Source organism: Oryzias melastigma, linkage group LG14, assembly GCF_002922805.2.
Source record: "Oryzias melastigma strain HK-1 linkage group LG14, ASM292280v2, whole genome shotgun sequence".
In the NCBI taxonomy this organism is placed as follows: Eukaryota; Metazoa; Chordata; class Actinopteri; order Beloniformes; family Adrianichthyidae; genus Oryzias; species Oryzias melastigma.
The window spans coordinates 21,034,485-21,057,604 of NC_050525.1; the positions used below are offsets into that span (position 1 = coordinate 21,034,485).

General features: G+C 37.7%; 1 protein-coding gene across 2 annotated transcripts in view; it reads left to right on the top strand.

The window, feature by feature from the left end:
• aff4 (AF4/FMR2 family, member 4) overlaps window positions 1–22,855 on the top strand; it is a 27,276-nt gene extending 4,421 nt beyond the window's left edge. Inside the window, exons 1-21 of one of the 2 annotated variants that reach the window (XM_024265717.2) lie at window positions 3,222–4,743; window positions 7,971–8,097; window positions 9,901–10,668; window positions 11,359–11,397; window positions 11,533–11,619; window positions 11,740–11,767; window positions 11,893–11,944; window positions 12,140–12,229; window positions 13,799–13,943; window positions 14,026–14,734; window positions 14,871–15,004; window positions 15,204–15,283; window positions 15,619–15,850; window positions 16,119–16,213; window positions 16,607–16,670; window positions 17,467–17,603; window positions 17,750–17,821; window positions 17,940–18,033; window positions 18,162–18,205; window positions 18,413–18,627; window positions 19,443–22,855. In XM_024265717.2, the coding sequence (XP_024121485.1) occupies window positions 4,727–4,743; window positions 7,971–8,097; window positions 9,901–10,668; window positions 11,359–11,397; window positions 11,533–11,619; window positions 11,740–11,767; window positions 11,893–11,944; window positions 12,140–12,229; window positions 13,799–13,943; window positions 14,026–14,734; window positions 14,871–15,004; window positions 15,204–15,283; window positions 15,619–15,850; window positions 16,119–16,213; window positions 16,607–16,670; window positions 17,467–17,603; window positions 17,750–17,821; window positions 17,940–18,033; window positions 18,162–18,205; window positions 18,413–18,627; window positions 19,443–19,570 (3,357 nt within the window). In that variant the 5' untranslated portion in view covers window positions 3,222–4,726 and the 3' untranslated portion in view covers window positions 19,571–22,855. Of the gene's footprint in view, window positions 1–3,221; window positions 4,744–7,970; window positions 8,098–9,900; window positions 10,669–11,358; window positions 11,398–11,532; window positions 11,620–11,739; window positions 11,768–11,892; window positions 11,945–12,139; window positions 12,230–13,798; window positions 13,944–14,025; window positions 14,735–14,870; window positions 15,005–15,203; window positions 15,284–15,618; window positions 15,851–16,118; window positions 16,214–16,606; window positions 16,671–17,466; window positions 17,604–17,749; window positions 17,822–17,939; window positions 18,034–18,161; window positions 18,206–18,412; window positions 18,628–19,442 lie in introns of those variants that run through there. The other variant, XM_024265718.2, reaches the window with a different exon arrangement.
• Window positions 22,856–23,120: the final 265 nt, after the last annotated feature.

The following is a 23,120-nucleotide window of genomic DNA, read 5'->3' on the forward strand; positions in this document are numbered from 1 at the left end:
AAAAAAGGTTTGGCTACATTTACATAGATTCAGGAATCAAATTTAAGTAAGATAAAACATAGCTTATGAAGAATTTTGCACACAGATTTAAAAAGCCTTATGAGAAATTTGTATTTCAGCATTTAAAGTTGCAATAATGCAGATGCTTTTGCCAGATGATAGAGAGCTGTGCATCATGTTAATAAGCTGTACCAAAATGTACCTGGGACAAACTGTCATCTGTGTCAGAAGGAATTTGAAGACTTTTTTTGTCCAGTTTGATTTAAGTATTTGGAATTTTGATCCAAATGAATTGAGTTTCCAAAATTGTCACCCACAGCTACATTGTTTAGGTTTTATCTTAGCATCTTTTTTATGTTTCTGCAGACATATGACTGTAACATTGGTCATCTTTCAGTATATTCCGTCAGGGGTCGCCACAACAAATCAGCTTTCACGATTCCCACACATGGTTTGGCAGAGTTTTACGCCAGATGCCCTTCCTGATACAACTCTGTATTTTATCAGGGCTGGAAGCCCAGACTTGAGCTCTTTTATCGCTACATGGGTAGTTAATGGTGTGAGGGGTCTTACCTAAGAACCCATAGTGGATTCAGATCAATTCAGAAATGAACCCTGGTTTCCCATGCACCAGTCCTGCATGCAGCCATCTGAGCCGTCCAGCTGCTAGACATAACACACTGTAAAGGATTGTGAAAATGTAATCCATGGGAGTTCTGCTTCACTTGATGCTCCCTATGATCTGAACTTTCTGCTTTAAAATAGTATTTTACGGACTTGAAAGTTGTATATTAAATCTTGTTTTCAAAGTGAGCTATAGCAGAAAAATCTTTGGTTCTCATCAACAGACTGCTAATATTCTCTATTGAAGGATGCTATATGTGAGTAGTTTTCCAGGATTGTTTTTCTTCATTTGTCATTTGTGTTTTCCTGGACATGTGGCTAATCCATTATCTTAACAAAATCCGACACCTTGATCTATAGGCTTTCTGTGTTTTGTTTTTGGAACTATGGGAAGAAGAAAAACAAAAGGTTTGTTTTCTCACTCTAAAGAACTCAATTCCCCAAACTCCTATAACTTATTTTAATAAATTCCAAACTGATCTGTCTTTGGATTTAGGTCAGCTGAGTGTAAAAGCTGAAGCGTTGAAGTTGAGGTACAGAGCCCCTCAGTATTTTGTACGGATTACACCGTACTAACTGAAACCACAACAAAAGTTCCAGCAGATAAGTGTGGCTACTTTTTTGTCTCTTTAAATTTTACCTTTTTCAGTCAATACACTTTTCAGAAGGAGATTGATCAATTCTGATCTTAAAGATGTGTCTAAACTAGTATGAATGATTTCATTGTTTAAGCACGGGGAGCACATCACCCTCATCTCTGAGCTGTGAATAGCAATAGCTGGGGGGGCTTTTTGATTCAAATAATGGGCACCTGCTGAGTGAAGGCACTCCAGGCATGCAGGGTTTCAGCTTAACTGAAGCAATGATATAAGTGATGGTTGAGAGACTTCAGTAGAAGTTTGGAGTAAATCTCAAAACAGAAAAAGCTAAAAAGATCACTACAATAAGAATATTTAAATATTTATGGTTGTGGTAAAAACGTTTTTTTTCCTGTTTATAACAATTAAATTAAATTTTGACAATAATATTTTAATTTTAAGCGTTAATGTTCAATAAAAAAGTTACAAATTCTTTTTAGACTTGCACATATGTAATTTTTAAACAGTTTTTTACATCTTGTCGTGGCCACATGTGTTCAAAACATTCTTCAGCAGCATTACTCGAACCTCTCCTAACAGAGGAGAGTATACAGCATTGGACTGGACTCTGGAATTCCTGCAGTCAGCAGGTTTGCCTCAAAAGCACCAGAGGTGGTAACACAGGCTGCCCATCTGCACCCATTGTTTTCTTGTTTTTTTTTCCAAACAAATGCAAGAAACCACCAATGATGGATGACATTTTTCTTTTTGTGGTTATGTAAGCATAACTGTCAAAACACTTGTTTCCCACTATCCAAAGCCCTTTCGCCATTCTGTTAGGTAAGCAGCTGTTAGTGTGTCACATTTATGCTAATGCTCCTCGCAGCTTCATTTTTGTTGTGTGATTGGACAGAGCAAGAACATAGGTTGTGTCATTGTTTCTCATAAAAGCATGGAGTTTATACAGACATGTGCAGCAGTGTTTTGACAGTTGAATCACTTTTTTTTTTAACTTAAATTAGGGAATCCTGCAAAATGTTCTTAACTACAATTGTGGAGTAAAGAAAAACCAGAGGATGAGGTTAATCCTGGTTACCGCTCTGTTTATGTGGGAGAGCAGTGAGAAACTGATGATGTAGAATGACTCAAAGGCAAACAGGCAGCAGTGTTTTTTCCAGCTAATTTTACTCACCGTAAAATTTCCACCTGCATGAAAGTCCATTGACACAGCATGCTTCAACATTAAAGAAAAACCTAAGGAATTGGAAATTTGGAAGTATTTTTTTCTTTTGTGAAATAGTCTATGATTACACTAAATAGCAAAGCAATTCTTCAGCCAATTTGCAGGTTTAATTGTGAAAAATTGTGGACCATTTTTAAAGTTTTTTTCTTGTCTTTTATTTTTTTTAAGCAAGAAAACTGCAAAACATTATTTTGTAGTCATAATGAAATCAAATTAATTCAGGAGATTGATACTTGGCCGTAGCCTGGAAGAGCATTGGGTTTTAGGTAAAATAAACGAAAAAAAGCACACAGTTTGAATGTAAAGAAGCACATAAAGACTTTCCCTCATGATGTAGTAGCTAAGTATTCTCATCTTTAATGATTGATTCATAATTTGTGTTTATTTTGAGCAACCAATAATAATCTGTGTATAGTTCTTTACGTAAAACATTTGTATCAACACCTTGCCCAAAGTAGAGATGGAGAACAATTAAAATCAAAAACTCTCCTTAATATTTAATTTGAAATGAATTAGGATTCATCGTTGGAGTACTACAAATCTCCTGAAAAGCAAATTCTTTTAACCCTTGTACATCAGAGCTTAAAGTGTAGTGTTTACATTCTTTTGCCTACCGCTACTCTTCAACCATTGACGCAAATCCAGCAGATTCTGGAGTCTAGAAAAGCAGCCTTGCGTTGCTATGCAACACTTTACAGTAGTGGAGTGCTTACACAACAAACTTTACTATGTTGTGCAACACTTCATGTTAGTGATGTGTTGCATATCGATGTAAAGCCATGTCAGAATCAGCTGCCTCACATTGATCGCATCAATGGTATGGTGTTACGGTAGGTCAAAGAGTGTCTTATTTTAATGTCACTGACAACATTTCCTGTGTTAAAAAGTTTACAGGATTACAACGTTGTATGCTTATTTTTACTAGAATTAACATATAATTCTCTCTGCAACAGATTTACATTTATAAATATATGATCAGACTTTATTTATAGGAATATGATTCTTTCTTATTCAAAAAAAGTAATGAAAATGTGGATTAAAATAACCGCTTTAAGTAGTAGCAATGCACGTTTTTCTTTTTTTTTTGTGGTTTGGTAGGTGTGAGACTGTCAGACCACAAATAAATCCAATAAATTAGCCAAGTACAAAGTATTAATTGTAAATATGTTAACTAAAGAAATAGTTCAATTCCAGGAAAATGCATACTTTACAATATATTTCTTTTTGCTTTTTTTTACTTAAAGCAGAATTAAAGCCAACTTTTCCTTGTCTTTGATTGAATCTTGATCTTGTATTGGTGTGTTCTCATTCAGTTTTTGCAACATGTGTTGATGCTGCATTTGCTCTTGTGTGTCATCATCTTGTGTAAATGATGAAAATGTTTCACTTGCTTCATCAGCTGACTCAAAAAAAAAAAAAAAAAAAAAAACCTGGACGCTGTTTCTTTAACAGGCTTCTCTGCTGCTCTGTCTTGTGCTTGGGGCATAGTGGGGGAGGGAGGGCTGTTGTTGCCGGAATGGCCAGCTGTGATTGGCTGAGTCTTACCGAGGTTGATGACATCACTCGGAGGAGAGGCCTTGTGGTGTAAAATAACATGTCCTTTTATGGGAAGAGGGGGACTGTTCCATTTTCAGGTAGAGGTGAGAGGTCTTTCAGAGCTCTTGTTGTTTAGAATCTTTATGTAGCTTTTAGGAAAATTATTTATGTTTTTTCTTAATTATTGTCTCATTCAGGGAAATGTGTAAAATAATAAATATGGTAAACAATATTTGTGCTTATATTATGCTTCTTTTAGATCATTTTTAGGTAATTCAAGTAAAATATTTCAAATACTTGAAATGTAAAATTAGCCAGCTTTAGTGCTTGTAGAAACTAAACAACTCGTTTTGTGTCTTTTTTGTGCATTTTTATGTACTAAACCAGTCAGAAACAAAAGCTGCTTCCCCCTGTCATTTTACCTAGCTTGTAACCCCCCTGCAGTTTGCCGATGTGGTATCTCCCGTGGATAAGCCGCCACCTCCCCTCCCTGAGTCAGATTTGTCTCTACTCTAAGGAAATACACAGTACCTTCGAGTAAAGTTGAGAAACTCTTGCTACTCTTTCTGCCAACCGGACGCCAACAGAAACAGTTAGTTAAAATAAAATGGTGTGGTTGTCTTCACTGGAGGAACATTCTGCAAAAGTTTAGGCCGGCGAGTCATGTCAAGTATACTTTTCAGTCCCTGTGAGATCCTCTGAAATCTCCTCCCCTCCTCCTTCCAATGTTTCAGTGGCTGAGGCCATGGCCTCTCAGTCAGGGTAAGAAATGCACAGCTAGCTGCCTTCTTTACTTGTTATCTCGATTTCTGTTGAATTTAAAACTCCTTATGTTGTTTTTAAATAACTTGGTTGTCCTTTTTCTCGTTTGTATAAAGTTTTCTAATGACTGTCACATTGAGGCCTGGTCTGTACTCAGATAGCATTTCCTTTTTTCTGTGCTTCTATAGAAGATATGGCCTGCTTATTTTCACGTGTCAAGAGACTATTGAGCTGATTAATTTAAGTACACATTAAAGTAGCTACTCAACTCTAGAGACTTTGACCTTTTCAGTATTGATTCACACTCATTTTGTTATTTAAACTTCCCTGACTAGCGCAGATGTTTTGTCTTTCAACAAACATTGAAGCTATCAACATATTCAGTCTATTATTTTAGCAATACATGTGTTTCGATTGTGAGACCTTGGGGAAAGTCTTGACATTAAAGCTTGTTTTTAAGTTATAAATACATATAACATAAATTATGATGTACTTAGTGTGTCTGATTTTATTTTTATGGATCTTTTTCAATATGTGTACAAAGTTTGTAGCTAAAAACTGTCAAAAACAGAATTTTGTGTAACTTTAAGGAAAGTACAATCGCACGTAAGATGTATTCTTTTGAGTGGATTTTGCTTACTCTAGGAAATCATGAATAACGATGTAGGCACTCCCACTTTATTGTAACACATAGTTTAACATGTTACACAGGCAACATTTTTGCTATAAAATGATAATTTTTACTGTTGGTTTCAATTGTTTAGAATCATTTTTGGATCAATGGATTCAAAGACCCAGAACTTACCGATTCTCAAAGGGAAATATTTACCCTCCGGCTTGTTTTTGCTCCAGCTGGTTAAAACCAGCAACAGACAACTGAGCCTTGCATCTGTAAAATTCAGCTAACACCAAATGGATTAGTAACACTAGATCATTTGCTACAGGCATACATGCACTACTTAGATGGCATGTTCAAGCCTATTTCCAGTTTTGTTATTTGATTAGCAGGTCAATCTATATAGCTTTATGTCTTGTGGCTTTTTTTCAAACCTCACAACATTTATAGAATAAAAGACTCTTAAATTATAGTTGATCGTCATCTGTGTGGTAGAGTTGTCTAAATAACTATCATTAGGTCGAATTTACGGGAATGTGGCTTTAGTAAATCATGTATGCTGTTAGGGGTAGCAGACACTTTGTGTCTGTACTCAGTGGTCTGTTCAGATGCAGTGTGTTGTGATCAAGTGTTTGGTTTTGTACAGTCTGAACTTGGTTTTTGGTTGTGTTGTGTGCTGACAGAGGGGCGGTGATCAGCTCTGGCTGATCAGAACGAGTTTTTCTTCTTTTCTTAACACCTCACCTAGGAGGGGTTGCTAAAAATGCATTACAGTTTGGAAGCCAATTTGAAATTAGTCGCACACAATACATTAAAAAATGAAGAATTATAGCAATGTCATTTGGTGCATTTATCAATATACTGGTTAGTCGAGAAACGACAAGCTTGCCTTTTATTCACATCGGTCACGTACACATTTGTTTTCCATCTTTTTAGCTTTAAAGGCCTTTTATTAATAACATTCTTATGGTCAGTACATTTTTTTCAGTAAAGTTGTGTTAAAACCACGATGTCAAGATGTGTTTATAATTTGTCATTACAGTTTTTATGTGTACTGTTGCCATCTCCAAACTGTATTAATCCTTTTCCTAATCATCAACAGTTGAATAGTATTAGTAGTTTTGAGAAATTTGAAGTCTAGGCTCACTTTTTTACAGATTTTATCACCTCACACGAGAATAACTTTTTTTATGTTTAGTCTACAGGGCTAACCTTCAGTTTTTAACAAGTATTCACATTCGTATAGTTGCCTTAATAATTTGATTTCAAATAGTAAATGTGCCTGCCTTTTCATCATTAGCCTGTTTACTCTGTGTTTATTGGACTGCGTAGAGTCACTAGCATCCTGTCATATTTTTAGCCTTACTCTCTAAACATTTTAAAAGCGTTTGTGTGACATGTTTATAATCTGGGAGGAGCCCGAGTGGTTTCTGCAAAATCACACTGTCAACAGTCTTGAATTAAATGTTGCTGCTGGTGGAGTCGAGAACTGTGGAGTTAAATGAGAAAACGGGCATGAATGACAATGTGTTCATTTCAGTTTGGCTTCTTTCTGCTCAACGAGGTGCAAATGAGGCTGTTTTGTATGCCTACTACTAATGTTCGATCCAAATTCAGGTGAAGTTTCCAGTGTCCTACAAAGATGTATGTTCTGGTCTTTGTGTCATCTAGCTGATACAGCTTTTCTTAAAAGCCAAGTTAGTCTGCTGAATGCTTTTTATTTAAGGGCATTGTTCTCAAACAGTTTTCAGGTTTTTCCTTTTACATAACATTCAGAAAAAAGTGTTACAGAGAGACACTGATGTTCTTGATTAAGGTTTTTGAACTTCTAACATACTACCTTAAATTGGCTGATGTTATTGGCACATATTTATGTGCAAACAAGCGCAAAAGCGTATGGAAATTCAAGTTGGCCATACATAATATATGTATGCACATTGCTGCATTGCCGACGCGTATTTTAAGGCTGAGTTTTGTTGTTGGTTGAACATATTTTATGGGGTAACAATTACAAAAACTAGAATGTTTTCAAACTGGCACAGCAAATATTTTATCAGCCAAATGTATTTCAGTATTCAAAATAAGTGCGCCCAAGAAAAGTTTACCGCTTGCAAAACTTATTTTGGAAAATGATGTGGACTTCACCATACATGATTTTTCGATTTTGGAAAAGTTTAAATTAGGGAAACGTCTCCAATGTTAAAACACCAAATAATACCATTATTACTGTATGTTGTTGGGCTCAATCAAACAGACCATCTGTACTGAAGGATTATGTACAATAGCAGTTGTTAATTCATTGTGTCTGCGTTGGGGTAAGCTTATTAGAGGCTACTTTCACCTCGGGTCATGTCAGTGATTCCTCCTCTTGTTGACATATTGGATTGCCTTCAAAGTCTTCTTTCTGCTGTATACTTAAAGCGTCTTTCATTTTTTGTAAAATGATTCAAAGCAAAAAGAATATTCTGTAAATAATTAAAGGGAAATTGTGTAAATATTTCTGCAGGCACATTAACTGGGTCATTCTTTACCTCCTGTGAAATTGAAGTGTTTTTGAAATATTTTGATATATTTTTTTTTTTTTGACTTGTTGTTCTGTTTGTGTTTACAGCAACATGAACCGTGAGGACCGGAATGTACTCCGAATGAAAGAAAGAGAAAGGAGAAATCAAGAAATTCAGCAGGGAGGAGAGGCTTTTCCAGCTAATTCCCCTCTGTTCCCCGAACCCTACAAAGTGGTACGTTTGTTTAAATTGCGCTCACCGGCGGCATCTGACTGATCAGTCAGTTTTGAGGAATTTGCAACTGTGGCAGGAAGTGAGAAATGCAGGTTTTAACAGAAGCTGCCCGGCTGGGCACTTTTGTGTTCAGAGTTAAAGGGCCGACCAATCCTAATAAAATGTTGGGATGTTTTAAAATTCTGAGAGGGAAGCCATCATAAAATTACTTTACTGGTAGATGTTGTGGCTGATGTGTTGTTGCACAGCTGTTTAAAGTAAACAAAAGAAGACGCCATATCTCTGCTGCACCTCCTCCCCCGTCTTACCACTGTGCTTACAAACAAAGATTGAGGCCAGCCGGGCCATGCCAGCCGATTCAGTTGTAAAGAGGATTTGAGTTCTCCGTTCTGGTCTAATCTTTGCCACTAACCAGATTCGAGCAGATGTAAGTGGCTCTGCTCTTTAGCAAGAACCGGCCGTCAAAGAAGTAGAAAGGAATGAGTCCTGACAGGTTTGGAGCAGAAACACCATCGCAGGTGAATGTTTGTTTTTGACCACAACAAAGTGAAAGAAGGACAGAAAAGTCCTTGAGCCTTCAGGAACAAAAAAAAACCTCTGCTCCATAGTTGTAATTATAAAACAATCTGTAGAGAACACACAAAAAAGCCCACCTCAGCGTGAGTGGCTTGCTGTACTTTGTATCTCGTCTGCTGCTTGTGTTGATCTTATGTAAGCTTTAGTTTGACTTTTCCCTCTCTGACATGCTCCGCTGAGTGGAAGTTTACAGTGTTGTGCGTTGAAGACCATGTGTGCTCACAGCTGCAGCTGTGACTTTGCAAATGTAGACCAGCAACAGCATTTTATAGTTCAGACTTTGTGTACTGCCAGTAAAGCTGTTGTCTTAACTGCTTTTTTTTCATTATTATGGTACTAATGTTAAGTGTGCATCTAAAATCTTTTTTTTCCAACAGTTGTGGGCAGCATCTGGTCAGAAAATAATTATTTTTGCCATTTAACTCAACTCCAAACAAAAGGTTGAATTTAAATGTACACTTTTACATTAAAATTCTGCAATTTTTGATTACTTTAACCCTGCAAACAAATTAAAAACTGCTTCAAGAGTTAGTATAATCCATAACCTCAATATCCTTTTATTTCTATTTGAATAGGTTAACCTTTAGTGCAAGCTCTTTAAAGACTTTAGTCAGTTCCTTTGAATCAAATATTTTATTTTAAACCCGGATGTGTTTCTGTTTATCTGTAAGAAGAACTCAGTTTCCTATCGTATAACGAAACCTCCAGAAAAATGCTTTATTACTCTCCCCGAGCTGCACACGTCAGAGCGAGGCCATGCTTGCAGGCAGTGGTTCAGACCTCGTTTTGACCAAACTAGTCACATTTCCTGCTGCAGATAACGGCTTGTGTTTCCTCACCCTCAGTGTGTATCTGTCACAGATGTGAAAGACTGCACGTGAAACTGGAGACTCCACGTAGACTGATTTTCACACAAGTTGATTCAAGCCTGTGGCCTCCGAGTGATTGATTAACCTTTTTCTTGGAGCTCTCGGGAGCTTATCTGAATTTGCAAATGCGTTCGGACTGATCTGGATTCATGTTGAACAAACCAACACAAGCACTTGTTGATTAGGCCTCTCACTGTTTTTCATATTTTGTGTTTGTTGATTTTGGATGTTGTAAAACTCAGCTTTACACATTTAAATAGAATTTTTTTGTTGATATTTATGTTATCTTTAAAAGTGAAACAATTCTCCGTCTACTCCTGATTTGTAATTTGTTTATTTCTGCTTCTTTCCACCTCAGGTCAGCAAAGAAGACAAACTATCCAGCCGTATTCAAAGCATGCTGGGAAACTACGACGAGATGAAAGAGACAAGTGTTGACGCACTTCCAAAACTCGGGGGTAAACCTTCAAACAGCACGTCTTCCTCTGAGGAGAAATTGGCCGCGCCTCTGTTCGGCGGAGATCAGCGCGGCAGTGAGAGCAGTAAATGGACTCCTGTTGGCCCTGCACCTGGTGGATCAACGTCCCAGAAACGCTCAGGACTTCAGGGTGGGCACGGTAGCCAGAGGAGCAACGGCGGCAGCGGTGGGAGCAGCAGTAGTAGCCAAAGAGGGGAGAGGGAAAAGAAGTCAAGCAAGCATAGCGGAGGATCAGAGCACTCAAAGTCCCACACCTCAAGTCCGGCCAAGAGCTCATTGAGTTCCTCCAGCAGCCAATCCCGGAGCTCGTTATCTGCAGAGACGCATCACTGCAAGGAACGCTATCGCTCCAAGTCTCCACTGGACAGAGAAGCCAACTGGGACTCACCCTCACGGGTTCACACTTCCTTCCCTAGTGGACAGCACTCGAGTCAGTCTTTTCCCTCATCGTTGATGCCTAAAACAACCACCATGCAGCAAAAACCCACAGCTTACGTACGGCCTATGGATGGCCAAGAAACGGCAGAACCTAAGAGTTCACAAGCGGAGAACTATAGTGGACAGCCGCACAGTGGCACCATGGGGGAGATGAAGTCCAATGGCAAAGTCTCCCTCACCAAACTTAAGATTCCCTCGCAGCCTGTTGAGGTAAATCAAAATCTTCATATTCAAGACTCACTCTGATCATCTTTTGATCTATTTTCAAGGTGTAATGGAGTTTTTAGCCAAATTCCAAAAACCTTTGTTGTTTTTTTAAAGACATAGTTTCGACAGAGGGGCAGTAGTTTATTAGAAATTCATCTCTGAGATGGCAGGACTACTGGCATGGAGCAACCCCACCTCCCTCCCCGCTGCTTAGAGTAGAGAGCTTGTGGCCCGTCCAGTCTATTTTCACAAATACTCTCTTTTTGAAACTGCTTTTTTTTAATCTGCTCCTGATTCACATTTATTTGAATAACGAAATACTCAGAAGTGCAATTTTAAGCTTAATTTTCTGTCATCCATTGTCAGAAAAATGCCACAAGAACACGTTAAAACCACAATTTTCATCGGCGTGGGTCTTAAAGATAGAATTTCAGAGTATTTCAACAGCCAAAAACCTTGGAAATAGAGCTAGAAATATTTTTATAGATAAAGCATAAAGCATGTTGATAGTGATTTCAGAGTTGTATTAAAATACTTCACAGTATGTTACAACTGTACAAAGAACTCTTAGGTCTCATAAAAATGTCTGTAAGATGACTCACGCTCCTCAAAATGGAAGTCGTCTCTCACCTGCTGAACTAAGAACACGTCGTTTATGAAACATCTTGTTCACATGCTGTTTCTTGTTTCCAGGGATCTGGCGATGCCAACAGTGTCGCTGAAATTTTGAAGGTACACGCTTTTTATTTTGATCTGTTTTAAATAGTTAAGCTGACAGCTGATTGAGATGGAGAGAGGGGAGAGAAGCCGTTTGCTCACATTCTTTAACTCATCAGCACCTTTTTCTACATTTTTTTTATAATTCAGGAAATGACTCAGTCGTGGCCTCCGCCACTAACGGCCATCCACACTCCATGCAAAACAGAGCCCTCCAAGTTTCCATTCCCCACCAAGGTCAGCATTGAACTGTTGATTTGTTGACTGATTTGTGGTTTTGTTCGTTTATTGATCTAATAGGTTTTTGATTCTTTTTGTGCAAAGATGCTAACAGACTTGTATTCTTATGTCATTTAGGAAGCACATCCTTTTCCAAGTGGACACAGTGAGTGACTTGATTCAGATAAACAAACATTTATCTTTTATTTTTTTTTTCTCTTTTTGTCTAATCCCAACACGTTTGTTTGCAGTGATCATTTTTATATGCATGCTTTTCTTTTGTAATCTCAGAGCGGGGCAGTTCGTCAAAAAGCTCCAGCAGCCACCAAGCTAAAGATGGCAGGTGTGTGCTTCCACCTTTTACCTCCTTTGCCTGTCATGAATGCAAGTTGGTGTTTTTACCAGTATTGATTTGCAAAACAAAGTAGCGCAACAAAACAAGCATTCTATCTAAAGGAGTTGTCAGGATGGCAGACGGATACAGCTATAAACAAATTCAAATGAAACCACGTATTAATGTTGAGTCGTTGTGTCTTAGTATGCTGAAAGAAGATCTGATGATAAGCAGCAGTGAGGACAGCGATGGTGAACAAGAAACCAAGAATGCCTCAAGGAACACATCAGCAAGGTGAAGCTCGGAACATGGATGTTTCTGCCTACGGGAAATGCTATTCATTCTTTAAAACAGTGATTCCCAACCTTCAAACAAGGCCGAGACAAAACAAACAAAAAAAGTAACTTATTATTTACGTTTTATTTTCTGATTTTGAAGGAAGTTTTAGTTAGGAAAACTGCCATATTCTGTCCTCCTCATTCATCTATGACCTTCTTTTGTGTTCTCACGTTTCTGCTGCCTTCTTAAAGCAGCTTCTCCAACTGCTAAATCAAAAGCCCCTTTAGCTAACACAGTCAATAGAAAACAAAAGTATTTGGAAAGTTTATTTTGGGAGAAAGAAGCCATTGAAGAAATCTACTATTTTTGGACAAAACTAAGATTCTTCCTCCAAATGTGGATTTATTGTAGCAGTTGTTCTCACGTACTAAGCTCACTTTACACAATACACGGCAACTGACTCTGTAATGTTACACGTACGCTGATAATAATATTGCAATTTACATTTAATAATATATTTAGAAAAATTCCACTTTTATGAAATTTTATTTTGCTTTATTTCTCAGTCACACCTTTATGCTAAGGTCACAAATACAATTGCAAAATCTTTAAGATTTTATGCCGCTGCCTAATTTTTTTTTTAAATCATTGGCGTGGTCATGAATGTAGACGACGGCTGTCAGGCGTGGCTCACTTTTTATAAACCCCGGTGACATGATATAGATGGCCACCGTCCAGAGACATTTACACATCGTCCAATTGCCGGCTGGCTATCTGTCCTGTGGTCGCCCGATTTTGTAATGTTGACATCCCCACCTGTCACTGAAGTGCCACCGCGTGACCTCGAATTTGTGCCTGGAAGGCCACTGACTAATGTCAACTTTTAGAGAAAGATTTTTTTTTACTTAAAACCACCCTAGCCACCATGCATTGTGTAAAAGTGTGACTGCCGCCTTCCAATTATAAATGCTGCCGCGCAGCCACCTGTTAAGTTTGCTGAAAAACTTGCTTTCAGTTTGCCATGCGGTGGCATTCTGGAATTTGTCACCATAGGCTTAAAATCAGCGAAAGTTGGTGTCCTCTTTGACAGAAAATACTCCAGTTTTAAAAAGAAGTATGCTATGAATCAAAACTTATTTAAAAGCAATAAGAGAATTTGATAATCTGAATTAAGTTCTCAGAGCTATAATGCCATTCTTAAAAAAGAACTCTAGTGTTGCCTTTATTTAATTTTTACAAGTCAGAAACAGCATAAAAATAGACAACTTTGTCACATTGAATCACCATCATCTGTAAAATGTCTACAGAAAATCTAGAATTGTCTTTTCAAACTAAATTTAATGTAGTAGCATTTTAGGAAGCTTGCAAAAAACAGCCAACTTTAGCCCTGCTTGGACCGGTCCCTGATAATATAATCTGTCATAAAACAACCTAAGGCCTAAAAAAGGTTGGGGACCACTGCTTTGGAGTTCTCTGCCCATTCAAACTGGTCTATTCTAGTGGAAAAATAACCTCAGGGCCTTCAAAATAAAGGCTTTCTGCATGTAAGAGTATAACGTTTTCCCTCTTTTGTCTCTAAAACAGCAATAACAGTGAAGCAGCTGAGCAATCGAGGGATGACTCGAGCAGCCACAGTGGTTCAGAGAGCAGCTCGGGCTCCGACAGTGAGAGTGAAAGCAGCACATCAGACAGTGAAGCCAATGAACCCCCACAACCTGCCTCACCCGATGTAATTACTTATCTACAAATTGTCCCCCACTTTCTTCCAAAGAAGATTCTTCATTTGTGTGTTTTTGTGTCCCCCTCTTCAGCCTCAAGGCTCCAACAAGTGGCAGCTCGAAAACTGGATCAAGAAGACTCAAGACAACAATAATACTCCACCCAAGTACAAGAAGGATGGCCGAGATAACAGCTCAGGGCGCGGTCACGGTAACCAGGGAGGGGGTTCAAAAGACTCTGCGTTGCCACCTCCGAGCCGGGATCTACGAGCGCCGCAAAAAGGGGCGGAGGGGGGTCGCGGCCGGCAAAAATCCCCCGCACAGAGCGAGAGCGGCACGAACTCGCGAAGTCGCGTGGGCAAAAAGCAGCCGAAAAAATCAGAGAAGCCCCCAGTCGTGGAAGAGCCCAAAGGTGGCTTAAGAGTGGAGAGTGAGACGGCTCCAGTGGTGCCGCATACCAGACAAACGGCTGGCACTAAGGGTCCCCGCAAACCAAGCACCAGAAAGGACCTCAAGTCCTCTCCCAGGTCTGCTGCAGCCCCCGCCCCCGTCGTTCCTGGCAAACGTAAAGCCAAGCCTCCCCAGTCCCGTGAGGTGGTTTCCACAGACCCCTCATCTTCAGACTCCGAGGGGAATGACAGCATCCCGTCCTCATCGCAGACCCCAAAGTACACAGAGAGCATCAGAACCCCGGTGTGTATATTTGTGACCGAGGATAAAGAGCTGCTGTCTCCGCTCAGTGACCCCGAGGACCGCTACCCACCAAGACAGCCCCATCAAGAGGTCCTACTAGTTAAGATAGGTTAGTTGAGAAGTTATCAGAACTCAAGAACAAAACTTACAATGTGGATGTCTAATGTTCTGTGCTTAGGCTTTTCTTTACTCTGGAATGAATTAAACGTTACCCTTCCCTTCCTTTTCCTCCCTACTTCCTGTAGATCTCAGCTTGCTATCCAGGATCCCGGGACGGCCGTATAAGGAGCCCTCAGAGATCAAAGTGGAAAGTGAAGACTCTCCAGACAGAGATACCAACAACAAGAAAAGCTCTGTTAAGCTCAAGAGGAGACATAAGGTAATCTTTCAATTTGAGTTTTTACTTTTTCATAATTTTTTCCAGAAGACAAGCAGGTTCTTCAGTAAAACTTCTGTTAATTAATTTCATTTTAAATCTGTGTTTTACCAATAAATTTGGGACTTCTTATCTTTAGGTAACGTATAAAAACCTTTCAACTATTTAAAACTAATTGTTTAAATTTATTATTTTTTCCAAGAATGACGACGAAAGCTCAAAGCCTGGGAGTAAACGCTTCAAACAGGAAGGAAAATCACCTTATAAAAACGATAAAAAAGAGTAAGTGTTTCTTTATTATTCGAGGAATAACTTATTGTTTTCTTAGTATATTGGTAAAAATTCTTCAAGCCTTTTTATTTATTTTTTGGTTAAAACTTCTTCTGTGCATCATAAAATCCCTCAGCAATCTGATCAGTTTATTACATCTCTGTGACTTATAAGTTTTCCTGGTTAATCTTTATTTTAAAGTACCTTTTATAACCTTGATTGCATTTTACCTGGAAAGTTAATATTTAACCATTAAGTTCTTCATATTTTTGATTTATATTGGATGCTGCTTTAGAACTGTTCTACTTGGAAACAAATGTTTGATAAAATAATCGATTACTTTTTAGGTCTAAAAGGTCTTTGGACAAGAAAGAGGAGCCCGTGTCTCCTGCTTCCATGCCGGGGCTTCAACGGACACCGAAGGCAGAGCATCCCAGTCGGAAGAGGACGGCCAGCCAGTCCTCCACCTCGCTGTCGAGCGGGACCGGAAGCGGAAAAGAGGGAAGCCAAAGTGCCAAGAGCAGCAGCACTCCCAAACACAGGAAGGGAGAGGACAAGGGCAAGACACGGGATGGCAAGGTGTGTGTGTTGGGGCATCTGCAGTGATTCTCCAGTTCAGTCTCTAACTTTTTCTGCTGAGAATCCTAGAAGGTGAAACATTTAAGCTCTTTTTGTTTTACTTTTGAGAGCTTCAAACATAAACCAGTTTTTCTCAGGTTGAATTTTGTATATTGAATGCAAATATACATTTTCATAATACCCAAAATGCATTGGGGTTCTGTTTATCCTCATATTGACTTCAGCTTTATCTTTCCCTTCCATAACTAAGCTTTTGCTTTCCTCGCAGGAGAAGTCCTCAAAGAGCTGCGATAACCAGCTCGTACCTCCTCTCTCCTCGGATGGCTCAAAGTCTCAGAGATCCAAGCTGGTGTTCGAGGACAGGTAAGAAGAGCTCTTTCCACTGCGGATAACCCCTCAGCGGGACACAGAAAGAGCGGCTGTGGGGATCCAGGGTTGCCTTTGATGCATAAAGCCGTAGGAGGTTGGGAAGGTCATGAATAGATGTGGCTGCATGCCAGAAAGATTATGTAAATTTCCATTTTAAAAGGCCCACAGCTGGGACTGTCTGTCCTTTTTTATGGGGCTGTAAAGAAGCTACACTGAACTTCTTTTTTTTTTTTTTTTTGTCTTCTCCTCTACAAGATTTTTAGCTGTTAGGTGTTTGTAGTTAACATGTTTAAGTTGTAAAAGAAAAGTAAACTTCACATTAAAATGTGTTTAGTACTGAAGTGGGCTTTCATTTTGAAGGTTTGACATGCAAATGTGTTTTTACAGGGTTCATTCAGCAGATCACTACTTACAGGAAGCCAAGAAGCTAAAGCACAACGCAGACGCTCTGGTAAGAAAAAAGCTATTTCTGTCTTTGGTTACATGTAAGAAAGTAGAGTTTGTTTAAAGAAAATATTAAAATGCACCAAAACCGTCATTTAATAATTTATGTAGTAATGTTTAGTGATTGGATTGGAGGTAATTGTAGTTTAAGTCTTAAAAGTGAACAAATCCTAGAGCTCAAAAGCTTTTTTCTCCCCTGTCCTTTCATGAAGACACACAAATATCCTTTTGTTTTCCAGTCAAAGCAGGATAAACTAAATTAGTCATGAAAAGCAAGCTGTGTGTTAGTTTTAGTTGATCTCCAAACTTTACCATTTGAGTTCATTTAGCTCCACACTGCTGTACAGTGGTCTCTTGTCAGGAATCACTTTCTAAAAATATATCACAATCTGTAAAATTTGCAAAGTAGGATTATAGACGTTTCAAGGCTGTAAAACTAAGAATTAAACACGTTATGCATTTTTTCCAAACAGACATGAAGATTTTCGCACTTTTTGTCTTGTTTAAACTCAAACCTTTATGCAGAAATGAGTCCAGTGTTGTAAAATGATGATAAAATCTGCTCACAATTGAAGATTTATGTAGATTCAGAGAGCTACACTCATTCTGTGGAGGAGGCACGGCAAAGAGAGTGATCGACAAGGTCATTAGCCAATCAGGATGCAGAACACAATGCGCTTAAAAATAAAATAAAAATTCTAAGCGACTGAACTGTTATATAGTGAGGGAACAGAGTAGATTCAAGTGTTTAGGCTGTGATGCATGTATGTCTCTGTTGACCATCCTCTTTATTCTGAGTGCAGGTGAACCGGTTTGAGAAGGCCGTTTACTACCTGGATGCTGTGGTGTCGTTTATTGAATGCGGTAATGCCCTGGAGAAAAGTGCCCAGGAGGCCAAGTCTCCCTTCCCAATGTATGCAGAAACCGTGGAACTCATCAAGTAAGCGAAAACTCATCAAAATGTATTCACAAGTTTGGTTTATTTACTTGCAAAGAATCTCGTCTCTGCTCTTTGACTCTCAGGAACTGTTAGTGAAAAACAACATTTTTCTGATCATAATCTAAGAATGTTTTGTCTCTGTTCAGATACACTATGAAATTAAAAAGCTACATGGCTCCAGATGCTACTTCAGCAGACAAGAGACTGGCTGTGCTTTGGTAAGAGCTGTCCTAATTTATGTGCTGGAGGTTTCCACCTTCACAAATCCTTAATCATAGTTGTACAAGAACATAGTTCTCTTTACGTTGTTTTATTTGCCTTCTTTTTCCTCACTAGTTTGCGATGCCAGTCTCTTCTGTACCTGCGGTTGTTCAAGTTAAGGAAAGACAGCGCTCTGAAATACTCCAAAACTCTCACTGAACACTTGAAGGTACTCATTTCCTGACAGCAGCTTTTTTTGGCAAACTGTCAGAATTGGGGGAATCTAATAAAACTCTTGAGTGTGCTCAGTATTTCCTCTCTTTGTACATGATGTTCTTTCCCTCGTTTTGTTCACAGAATTCTCTGAGTAACACCCAGGCTCCCTCTCCTGGAATGGGAAAGTAAGCCTTGCTCTCTTTTTTTGTGCAAGGGATGCATTTTAGTCCTGAAAATATTAATATTTCAGTGATTAAAAGAATTTAAAAAAATCTATTTGCTTTAGTCCTCCGTTAAATAAATTTTCTAGCTCTTCTAATTTAATGCGGTAATTAATCATAAACCAAAGTACTGACATCAAAGTAATAATTTCTTCTTGACTGTTTCCACAGTAAGGCAGCAGGCATGCCCTCTCCAGTGTCACCCAAACTGTCACCGGGTTCAACCAGCGGCTATGTATCCAGCAGCAGCAGCAGCGCCAGCTCCTCTGTGACTATACCTCAGCGCATCCACCAGATGGCTGCCAGCTACGTCCAGGTCACCTCCAACTTCCTATACGCCACTGAGATCTGGGACCAGGCTGAGCAGCTGTCCAAGGAGCAGAAAGGTAGAGGACAGCGTCATAATCCCTCCGTTTCTTTTGTAGAAACACAGACCCTGCAGATTGTTGGATGTGGAAAGTATAATAGATTAAACAGAAAAATCCCATCATTTGACAAGTCATTCTCTTTTAGCAGAAATCACAGAAGTGTACACACTTTGCTACCCATTGAGTTTTATTTTACTGCCAAATATGTGATTCTACATACTTAATTTTATTATTTTTTTAATTAATTACAGAGTTTATCAGTCTTAAATTTAATATATTTCTTTAAAAAAATAGTTTACATTTATTGATTTGAATGACAACAGAAAAAAATAACCGGATTGGTTAAAATTAAACGTTTTCCAACATTTTCTGAGGAATATTTATGCTTCAAATGAATGTGTTTTCAAATTTAATAGCAGTTTTCTTTCTTCCTTCTGTACCTCAGTTTCTCCTGTGACACTGACTTATCATCAAGACAATTCTTGTTCTGAGATTTCTAGTGCAAGTTACTTTCTAGGATTCAAGTATTTTTGTGTTTTGCACCATTTAAAAAAAAAAAGTCAAAATTATATTGCAAAAAATAAAATGCAGCTCTTAAAGCTTTAAAACCGTTTAAATAATCTTGAAACATTTGACAGGTAAAATAAAGTAAAAAAAAAAAATAATAAAGTTAGAATTTTCAAAATAAAATATATATTTTTTTCTTTTTAAAAGCATAATTGGATTAAAGGGAACATAATTTTTGTAATTGGGTAGATATTTCTTTCATAGTGTGTGTTTGTGCCTTCTTTTTGTTTAAATGATCTGTGAACAATATTTCTTTATTTTTGCAGATTTTTTCTTGGAGTTGGACAAAGTGATGGGTCCTTTGATCTTCAACACCAGCAGCATGACAGAACTTGTGCGTTACACACGGCAGGGGCTCCACTGGCTGCGCCTGGATGCTAAACACGCCGCCTAGCGCAGGCCCCACCCCCTGCACGCTGCTTCCTTGCACACGCCGACACCTCAGCCTCTCGTGCTTACCGACCTGAACTCAAAAGACACACACATCCACACATATGCAAACACAGTCCACATCTGCTCCTCAGCTTACACAGGGCGGACTTCTTAAACAACACTGTGTCCATTTTCTGCACCAGCTTGCCAAAAACACTGAGCAATTAGGGTATCTTACATCGGCAACGCAAAGGGCAGGTACATCTGCAGCAGTAATAAGAGAGCCTGTCACCTGGCTTCGTGAATCAGCCTTTCTTACAACAATTCTTGCAGGCTGTTTATATTTGCTTGGCATGAAAGATCTGGGTGAATTATTAATTCCGAATACACTAAAACTGGGGTTTGGTTTATAGGCTTCTTTAGCTTATAACAGTTTATTTTACTTTGTTTCACCAAAGTACCTCCCAGGAACACCAAAGGTGCTTTAAAATGAAGGTTTCTCTTAGTCATTTTTGTGCCTTGTATGTGAGCTACAGGAAAACTATCATCCAATTGTTTTTAGTTTTTTTTTAAGCTATTGCCACAGGTTCTTCTAATGTATATTTTAATTATTTAACAAGTATTGGAAGCCGGCAACATTTATATTTTTTATTGCAATTTCAGGTCTTTTTAAGTTACTAAAATAACCATTAATTGCTGTTCGTTTCCTCTGAGTTTATTGATTTTTTAACGTCTCAGAGGCGGAGGAGGAGGAAAAGGTTAACGTGCACACCAGATTGATATTTTTGAATCCTATATTTATAAAATATTCTATATTGATCAGTGTATTTTATCTGTTCAGATCAGAAGCTTTTTTTGGCCTGCTAACCAATGAAAATGTTAAGTTATTTCAGCTGTTATGGCTTTGAAAGATGCTCTGCTCCTTTTGGAAAGCTGCAGGGAATTTTTTAGATGATTGACTTTCACTCAATTTGCTGATAGATGTTTTGCTTTCGGTAGCTTCCAAATTACCATTTGACGTCTTTCCTCTTGTAGCCACGTTGTCTTTAAAAATCCAACCCTTTTTGCAGAAGTATACAGTTTTTTTTTTGTTTTTTGTTTTTTTGCATCAGTATATTCAGAACAGCAGGGACTGTGGAAGTATTCTAATCTACATGGTGTTCCACCATTATGTTGCAGGGTATAGAAACTAATTTGGCGAGATTAAATGAAATATATTGTTTAGGATGAGAACCACATTAGTGAAGGAAATTAGAAGTGTTGCGTTTATATAACAGAGTTTAAAATCTATAACTGTGTATCGCAGATGAGAATTATAAATACATATACGGATTCTATTTATATACTGAGCTTCTTTTGTCTTATGGCCAAATAAATGCTAAATTTCAACAAAACAAAAGTATTTTTGATGTAATTGTTCCTATTTAAATGAACTCAATCATGCATGTCTTACACAAAAGTAAAATTACAACATTGATATACCTGCGTTTTTAATGATTTTGTCATTGACTTCGGTGAAGGTGTTAATGATGCTTCCAGGTGGGTTGGGTGTCATCTTCATTAGCAGGAGGATCTGTCCTTTTATTTCCTCATTTTTTTTTTATGTAATAAAACATGCTGGAAATCCTGGGCCAAATAGTATTTTAATAATAAATTCCTAATATAATCATTTTTTTAAACTCTAAAGGAAAGTGTGAAAACATGTTTTAGGCATATTTAGCTTTCTGAATAAAATCACAGTAAATTACTGTTTGGTCCAGCTATTTTTCTTTCTTTCTTTAACTCTTCACTGGCTCCCTGCGTTTACTGGAAGAGGGAGATACTGTTATTTTCTCTTTAACTTGAAAAAGAGAAAGTCAAAGGAGGTATTCTTTTAATCTATGCAGGATTTTTCAAAAACAAAAAAAGACTCCCTCTTACATTTTTTTCTGTCTCAGTGAGAAACCTTTTACTCAAGTGTCCAAGGCCTTCAGCTTTTGCAATTTTTGTGTACTAGTTTAGTAAATGTGTGTGTAAATATTTTTTTTTTGTATAACCAAATGCATATGGCTGTGAGCCATTTTGTATTTAAAAGCTGGAGGCAACTTTTCTCGTAGGAAGTCGTCTATGGGTTTTGCCAGCTCAGACAATGTCTTCATACACTGGTACAATTGCAAGTTGAAGTTGGCACCTTGTGTTCCCTATACGCTATCTTATACTTAAAAGAAAAATGTTTTTTAAAACAAAAAAAAAATAATTTTTAACAGTTTGCTACTCACTTATTTATTTTTTCTGCCCCTTTTTGCGCTATTTCTTTACTATTTTTGCCTTTTTACGGAGTTCCATTTTAAGAAATAGGAAGATGTATATGTATTGTTTATGATGAGATTTTCATTGTAAGTAGTAATTAATTAATTCTAACTTTAAAGAATCCAGGGTAAGATGAGTTTTTTTTTTTTTTAAGTAGGAAGTTGGTAACACTTGCATGTTTCTATTTAAATACAATTGTATAAATTGTAAATATAACATTTCTTTAAGGGTGGATTTCTACTACAGGTTGACATTTTTATTAAACGTACACAATGCTGTAAATATATTGTGAAATACTTAATGCACATTTTTTTTTTCTTCCTGTGGGTTTTTTTTCTATGTTCTTTCCTCCTCAAAGGTGTTACAGATGGCATCCTAATCTATTAACACTGTATATCAAATTGATTTTCTCAATGTGCTCGTATACTTTGTCTTATTCCTTCACTGTCTCATAGTATCTTGTTTGGGACTTAATTATAGTCTCTAAAGTGTGAATATTTCCGTCTCCTCTGTAATTGACTCGGAGCTGCGTACTTTAAATGTAAATTGTCTGAGCTCATGAGATGGACGTATGAACTGCATGTATAGTCTGTTGTCTCTTTCTTCCTCTGAGAGAATTATGTATTTCCTGTCCTTTTTTGAAGAATTGGTCCAACGTGTGTTTTGGAAACAGAGGGATTTCTGCACACTTCAGAACAGCTGTAGCAGTTTATACAGTATGTTGTATAACAGACCCCAGTTTTTTATTATTTTAACGTTGTCTCCAAAGTGGGGCTATCAGCATACAATATATACAATAATTTAAACTGGACTAGTTTTAAGAGATCTGTTGACAAAGATGATATATATGATGGATGCAATATGATTCAAGGTACTCATTAAGTTTGATCCTCAAACTTAGGTTATGTAATTTAAGAACATTCTTGTGAAGTGAGTATTAATTGTGACTAATGAGTCTGTCCTGAATATTCTTTGTATTTTGCTGTATTGAGAATAAAATATATATGAATATGTTTAAGTATCTTCTGCTTTTTCTTTTTGATCTTCCAGGTTAAAACTGATCTTAAAGATTCTGAATCAAGTCAGAGAATCTACAGTTTTATAAGAAAAATATGTTACATTTTTTATTTTTATTTTTAAGTTACAAATGAACTAACCAAGTGATCACAGAACAAAATTATTCCAACTTGATGTGACTAAGCAGCGTAAAAACCACACTGGATTTAAATCATGTAGTTAAAAAAGTTAAAAGTTATGTCAAATTTCAATAAAAAGGCACAATT